This window comes from Rhinichthys klamathensis, unplaced genomic scaffold (genome assembly GCF_029890125.1).
Source record: "Rhinichthys klamathensis goyatoka isolate OS25496 unplaced genomic scaffold, OSU_Roscu_1.1 h1tg000287l_1, whole genome shotgun sequence".
In the NCBI taxonomy this organism is placed as follows: domain Eukaryota; kingdom Metazoa; phylum Chordata; class Actinopteri; order Cypriniformes; family Leuciscidae; genus Rhinichthys; species Rhinichthys klamathensis.
The window spans coordinates 41,139-49,064 of NW_026606806.1; the positions used below are offsets into that span (position 1 = coordinate 41,139).

General features: G+C 45.8%; 1 protein-coding gene across 1 annotated transcript; it reads left to right on the forward strand.

The window, feature by feature from the left end:
* Positions 1-764: 764 nt before the first annotated feature.
* Positions 765-7,334, forward strand: LOC130103406 (dermatan-sulfate epimerase-like protein). Its single transcript, XM_056269651.1, has 2 exons — positions 765-1,377; positions 3,176-7,334. The coding sequence occupies exon 2, from the start codon at positions 3,330-3,332 to the stop codon at positions 6,969-6,971; it is 3,642 nt and encodes a 1,213-aa protein (XP_056125626.1). The 5' UTR covers positions 765-1,377; positions 3,176-3,329; the 3' UTR covers positions 6,972-7,334.
* Positions 7,335-7,926: the final 592 nt, after the last annotated feature.

Here is a 7,926-nt window from a genome sequence, read left to right on the forward strand (position 1 = left end):
GGGAGAAGCGGTTCCGAGTGGAGATCTCGAAGACCGGGAGGGGCGGAGGAGTAGCTCTGGTCCTGGCTCGCGTCTTCCGCTGCGTGATCCATGGTCCATTGTGTTGTGTCGGTGCCGGAGTAAATGAAGCCCGAGATGATCGCGTCCTTCTGGACAGAGAAACACACGGAGTAGACGAACTCGGAGTTAAAGAGTTACTAACCACTAACTTGTGAGCATCGGCGCGTGCTGCTTCAAGTGCTGATCGCCGATCCAACAGCTCGGCTTGCTTTTCCAGCAGACCACGGATCTGTTTCTCCACGGATTCCAGCTCCAGATTCACCGAGAATAGCTCGAAAGTGTCCTCACCTGCACTCAGAGGTAAAGTTAGACACGCATCCGATATGTTCGCCATTATAACAAATGAGCTGTAAATTAGCAGTGATACTACAACTATCAGTACTAATTTAGGACTGCAATGTCAAATATAACCCATGTCCTTTCAGTGAAAGGGTGTAATCGTGTCACTACTGTGTGTGTCCTGTGTGTGTGTGTGAGTGTGTGAGAGAGAGAGAGAGAGAGAGAGAGAGAGTGTGTGTGTGTGTGTGTGTGTGTGTGTGTGTGTGTGAGAGAGAGTAGAGTGTGTGAGTGAGTGTGTGAGTGAGTGAGTGTGTGTGTGTGTGTGTGTGTGTGGTGTGTGTGTGTGTATGTGAGAGAGAGAGAGAGAGAGAGAGAGAGAGAGAGTGTGTGTGTGTGTGTGTGTGTGTGTGAGCGCCCTCTACTGTCAGCGGTCGCTATGGTAACGTCAGACGGAGCCGCAGACACTAATGGCAGAAGAACATCAGGCTCGATGAGATCCCGCGGTAACAGACACACACACACACACACACACGCCAGAACTCTCATCTCCGAGGATTATTAGGCGGACACTGGAATACCCGTGATTGAAGATGCCGTGGATTGTGCCTTTTCTCCATTTCTACTCGAACTTTCCATTAACTTGCGCTGTTTCTCTACATCTGTCTGCAGTGCACGGCGAATGCGCGCGCCCGCGGGCGGATAACAGGCGCCGACATGTTTTCACTCCTCAGGAACACAGACCCGAGCCTGAGTGATGCATCATGGTGCTGTCGTGTGTGTGTGTGTGTGTGTGTGTGTTCTGATCAGAGGTCAGTGATTGATGGAGGATCGATGATGATGATGGGCAGATGCTCGTGCACACGCGCACACGCGCACACATCACCTGACAGCTCAGTTTAATGGATTACTGACAACTAGGTCGGATTTTTCTGACAAATGAATGGATTACCGAGTCGCACCTCATTATTGCACATCATTCCTCTTCATCTCTTCCTCTGCTGATCTCAGATTGGACATTTCCTGAGCTCTTTACCACATGTAAGTTCACAGACTGGTGTTAAAGGGGTCATGACAGGAATTTTTAAACATTTATTTAGTAATACATGACCATTTTCTGTCTGTTTCGAGCGGCACTTCAGTGTGAACAGCCAGTGTTCTGATTGGCTGCTGTCTTTGCATGAGAAATGAAGGATCGTGACGTGGAGGTGTTTTCAAACCCTTCATCATAAAGTGCTATGTAGAAATGATGAAATCAAGAAGAAAATAAGAGTATAATAGTATAAAAACAAAAACCCTGGACATTTCTTGTCTGTTTCAGCCTCTGCTACCAATATCAACAACGGGAATAAGCAGTTTGAGCATATATAGAATTTGACTATATTCTAATGCAATAGATAGCATTATGTTAACAGTTTAACTGAATTGCGTCCCAGTTTGCATACTTTGGACTATTGCTGCGTTGTAGTATTTAAATAGTGTGATTAGTGTGTTCACAGTGCACTTCAGATACCCATGATGCACTTAATCAAAGAAAAAAAAGAGGGCCATTTTAGTTTCTATATTCTCAAAAGTGCTGATTGTGATCGAGGTCTATTGGTTTAGATGTTTAAACACACACACACGCTCTCACACACATATATATTAGGGATGCACCAATGATAACCAATGATTCTTCATATTTGAAAACCGATAACCGATATATTGGCCGATAAAACTAAATCCAAATTTTTTAGAGCCTGATTACAAAAACAAAAGTCTCCTTATTGAAAGCCATGTCCCAAACACACAATTATAATGATGTTCTCTTTATAATTTTATGCAGCAATCATTAGGCTGGCAATCAGCAAACCTCCCATGTTTAAACAGCACCTTTGTGACTTTAGGAACTCAAAATGGTGAATTAGGTAAGAAAGAGGGAGCTGTAACGGGAACACAAATGTCTTTGTTCATTTGTAACCCAACAATGGTGAATAATTGCTACTGCTCAAATACAGCCATAAATAAACTGACCTTGATCATCTCTAAAGTACAAATACTACAGTCTGCTGAAGCATTACACACCGAAACAAACACCAATAACACTGAAAGTCAGCACATCCTGACTCAAAGGCCATAAATATTACATCAGCAGATCAGAATGAAACATTAGAGCGAAAGCAGCGGTTTGCTGTCAGTCCAGGATCAGTTTCCATCCAATGACAGGTCATTTGCAAAGCCTTCTTCATGGTTCATGAACAGTCTGTGCTGAACAACACAATCCTGCACTGTGATCAGGTGCTTCGTTATAATAACCCTCAGCTCTTTCTTAATATTGATCCCTCTGATGTGGAGACATGGGTTTCCATTTCCAGGAGCAGAGAAGTAATGCACTGTATTCGTACAGAGAAAATAATGCAGCTTTTATCAATTTCTGTAGAATTTCTTTCCTGGATGAAACTGTTGGAGCGACCTGAAAAACTTAAAGCACTGTTCATTTATTTTGTATTTATTTATTTTGTTCTATTTCATTTATTCATCATATTGTTTGTTATTTGCTTCTGTTGTTTTATTACCGACTATTTACTTCAATAATGGACTTTTTACCTACATTAGTTAGTGTAGTTTTTCTGTGATGTCGAAATTGGTGTGGAAAATCGTGAAATTAAACTGGCATCCAACATTTTGGTATAATTATTCCAGCAAATAAAAAAAAATCATATTAAGTAAAATAAAATAGACAATATAGGATGTTGGTCATATCACCCTCCCCTGTCATAACCCCTTTAACATCACATTGATTTTTAATATTGTTGAATTGCAAGAATTTCACTCATATTTTGTTTCTATTTTTCAACAGCGTATCAGGCTGTGGAGGCCAAAGAAAACACAGTCAATAACAACTGAATGTATGCCATGAAGAAACTCCCTTTGAATGAGAAGGTAAAGTGGGGAGAGGCGTCCCAGATCCAACCAGAAGCGCTATAGCCACACAAACACGGACGAACAGAAACATGCTGTGGACGGTGGTTCTGAGGTCCATAGCGTGGCCTACATTTGTAGCGTCCCTATTTCTAGCAGTGGGACCTGCATTCTCCGGAGTCTTTAATGCCTTAGGTAAAGATATTTTTAGTGAGTTTGGAGAGTTCCAGCTCGACGAGAAAGGCCCAGCGGAGCTACGGAAACTCCAAGCCTCTAATCTCCATCCTAACTTGTACTTTAACCAAGACGATGTACCACTGTTGAGACAAAGGTCAACTACAACTCATAGCCAGATTTTTAAAGTCATCCGGACCGCTGTGATGACGATGCTCTCGACCGGCCCGCTCTACATGCCACCCACAAAGCATGAGGAGTTCACCAGCAAATGGAATGAGATTTATGGAAACAACCTCCCAGCGCTGGCCCTGTACTGTTTACTGTATCCCGAGGACTCTTCTGCCCTGCTCTTCCTGAGGAAGTTCATGGACCGAATGTCGGAATATCCGGACTGGAGAGTAACCAGTGCACCCAATGATGAAGGTCCAATGGCTCATTCGCTCACTGGATTTGCTACTGCTTTTGACTTCATCTACTCGTTCCTGGACCAGCAGCGCAGAGACCTGTACTTGAAGAAGATTTGTGCTGAAACCAGAGAGCTGTACGAAGCATCGAAGTACCGGGGCTGGGGGAAACAGTTCCTTCAGAACCACCAGACCACTAATATTCTGGCTATTTTGACCGGAGCAATAGTCGTGGGCGCACATGACGTCACTGAGTCCATGGTTTGGAAACATGTTTCTGTAAATTACATGGAGAAGACAATGTTTCTGTTAAATCATGTTGTAGACGGCTCTCTTGACGAGGGAGTTGCATACGGGAGCTACACAGCTAAGTCCGTTACGCAGTATGTTTTCCTAGCGCAGCGCCACTTCAACATAGACCACACACAGAACAACTGGCTGCGCACTCACTTCTGGTTTTATTACGCCACGTTGCTTCCCGGGTTCCAGAGAACGGTTGGTATAGGAGACTCCAACTATAACTGGTTCTACGGACCAGAGAGCCAGTTAGTCTTTTTAGACACTTTTGTGATCAAAAACGGGTCGGGGAATTGGCTGGCACAGCAGATTAGGAAGCACAGGCCTAGAGACGGTCCCATGGGTCAGTCCTTAGCCCAGCGCTGGACGACGCTTCACACAGAGTTTATCTGGTATAATGCCGACCTCACGCCACAACCCCCTTACGGTCACAGTAAGGCCAAGATGCACATATTCTCCAACTGGGGCGTGGTGACGTATGGCGCGGGTTTATCTGTGGCTCAGGGCAACACCTTTGTCTCATTTAAATCTGGAAAGCTTGGTGGCCGGGCAGTGTTTGACATCGTCCATGCTAAGCCTTACTCATGGGTGAACGGGTGGAACAGCTTCAACCCGGGTCACGAGCACCCAGACCAAAACTCATTCACTTTCGCCCCTAATGGACAAGTATTTGTTTCCGAGGCTTTATACGGCCCCAAATACAGCTTCCTAAACAACGTGTTAGTGTTCAGCCCTTCCCCGACAAGCCAGTGTAACATCCCTTGGGAAGGTCAGCTTGGCGAATGTGCGAAGTGGCTGCGCTGGACCGACGACGGGGTCGGAGACTCGGCAGGAGAGCTGGTCGCCGCTTCTGCCCACGGAGACACCATGTTCGTGAGCGGCGAAGCGGCCAATGCGTATTCCTCAGCCATGAGGTTAAAGAGTGTGTACCGAGCCCTGGTGCTCCTTAACTCACAGACTCTACTGGTGGTCGACCATGTTGAGAAAAGACACGACTCGCCAGTGAACATGGCCAGTGCGTTCTTTCACAACCTGGATATCGACTTTAAGTATGTGCCCCATAGTTTCTCAGACAGGTACAATGGGGCGCTGATGGACGTCTGGGATGCTCATTACAAGATGTTCTGGTTTGACAGTCAGGGACACAGTCCTGATACTCAAATACAGGAGGCTGAGCAGGAGGCAGAGTTTAAAAAGAGGTGGACACAGTTTATCAATGTCTCCTTTCCTTTCACTGATTCGGTCAGTAGAATGGCGTACGTGATGCACGGGCCTTACGTGAAAGTTTCCGACTGTAGGTTCATTGAAAGCAGTAAGAATGGGCTCAAACTTTCTCTCACCATCAACAATACTGAGAAAATAGTTTCGATAGTAACCAATCACAAAGACATTGGGGCACGTTCAAGCTATCTGGGGTTTGGGGGTTACGCTAAGGTGGAAGACAGACATCAGATAGTCCGGTTTGGCTTGGGGACACAGCTTGTCCCCAAACAGACCAAGTTACACAATCATCTGTTCGACTTTGGAGTCACGGTGAATGTTGCAGCTGGGGTAATACTGTGTGTGGCGATTGTTTTCCTGACCCTACAGCGCAAGTTTTACGCTTGCTTTAGCAGACTGATGCATTACGCTTTGCTTTCTGTCTTAATGCTGTGGATAAGCGAGCTCCTGTTCGTCTCCAACAGCTGCGATCAGCTCCTATGTGGAGTAAAGTGGCACGGATCCGCCACAGACCCGGAGCTCAGCAAACAAATGACATTTTATGACCAGCATCAACTCCCTCTCCCCACTGTAGTGATAACATCGCTGCCTGGCTCCGGGTCCGACATCCTTAAGCACCTTTTCTACAACAACACAGACTTCGTCTACCTACGCATCCCCACAGAACACTTGGATATACCTGAAACAGAGTTTGAGTTTGACTCTTTAGTAGATGCTTGTGAATGGACACGCTCAGAAGCACAGTATGGGCGTTTTAAAATGATTCAGGGCTGGCTACAGTCACTGGTCCACAACACCCACTTATTCCTGCAAAATATTCCACTCCATGACACCAGCCACATGAAGCCGGCCCAAAGAGTCAGTCTATCCCAGGACAAGAGGAAGAGACTGAGGAGACGAGAGTCCAGGGCTGAAATGAAAGGTCGTGTGCGAGTGGACAGGGATGTGGAGTATGTGAGGGAGTTGAGGAGACACACGGTGGACTACCCTAATGCCCGTGTCGTCCTCAACCTGTGCAGCGGCAGCTGGGCTCTAAAGCTGCCCTTTCTCCAAGAAGTCCTCGGCCCATCTTTGAGGGCCATCTACGTCATCAGGGACCCTCGTGCGTGGGTTTATCTGATGCTGTATAATAGCAAACCTAGCCTTTACTCGCTCAAGAACATTCCTCAGCATCTAGCCCTCCTTTTCAAAGAAGATACGGTTAGTGACGGGTGTCCGACCGCATTCGCAGCCGAGTTCAGAACGCTGTGGCTCCTCATATCTCGTTCAGAGACTGATCCTGTGCTGTTGCTGGCCCACCTGTGGCTCGCCCACACGGCCGCCGTCCTCAGAGTCACGTCCACCTTATCCGAAGAGTCCTTTCTTCAGGTCAGGTTTGAGGATGTTGTAGATTATCCTCAGGACACAGCCGAGAAGATACACTCCTTCCTCGGAGTCCCCGTATCTCCCTCGGCCCTGAATCAGCTCATGTTCACCACCTCCACAAACTTGTATAACTTGATGTATGAAGGGGACATATCACCAGCCAACATCAACATATGGAGGCGAAACCTGCCAAGGAGAGACATCAGACTCATAGAGCACACCTGTGGGTTCCTGATGAGGCAGCTCGGGTATCAAATGTTCTCTGACTGATTAGCTGCTGGCCAGCTGTTGTCCTAAATCTCTTGTGTCTGTTTGATATTTGTGTTGTATTTTGCACAAATTTGGGTTGCAAACCAAGTAAAAGTGAAAATGAAAGAAATAGGCACAAGAATTGAATGTCAATCTGTGACAGTCTGCACCATGTCTGATCTAACATATGTCATTTTTTACTACAATGCCTTCAGGATACCGTTCAAAAGTTTTAGATCGATAAGATGTTTTTAAAAGAAGTCTCTTCTGCTCACCAAGACTGCATTTGTACAGTAAAAGAGTTGTATTGTGAAATATTATTGCAAGCTAAGGGTGTACTCACACTAGGCACGGCTGTCTTGTCCCGAGCCCTGGCGCGATTGTCCCCCCATACAACGTTCTGGGCCGGAGCACGCTAACCCATTTACCATGCAACTTTTTGTTTTAAAGTGAACAGGAAGAAAAGCACTTTCGCTAATAGACTGCTTAGTGGATTTATCATTTATGCCGCGCAGCGATGTTGATTATGCGGCACGTATCAGAAGATGACTTTGATGGAGGAATTTGCAGCTTTACTTGCAAACTACAATTCCTGTTCATCAATTAGGAGGGAACCAGACCCGTTATAAACCTAAATATACTTGATTTAACTAAATTAATTGAAAAGTGTACTGTCCAGGTAGGTTGTAATAGAAGATGCTTGCTGTTGTAATGATGACAGTAGCGCACACACCAGTGTTAGCTGTGGTTAGCGATCACACTACATGCGTACCGTACTGGACCAGTGCAGAATCGATCACACTAGTGAACCGAACCAGACTCTGGGGGTCACACGCGTTCGGCACGGTCCAGATCGCCTCGTGTGAGTTCTCCCTAATCTGCTTTCTATGGAAGCTTGATTCCAACACAGAATAAAAAATAAAAAAGGTAATTTTTATCTGTTTTTGCTGTATTTTGGATAAAATAAATGCAGCCT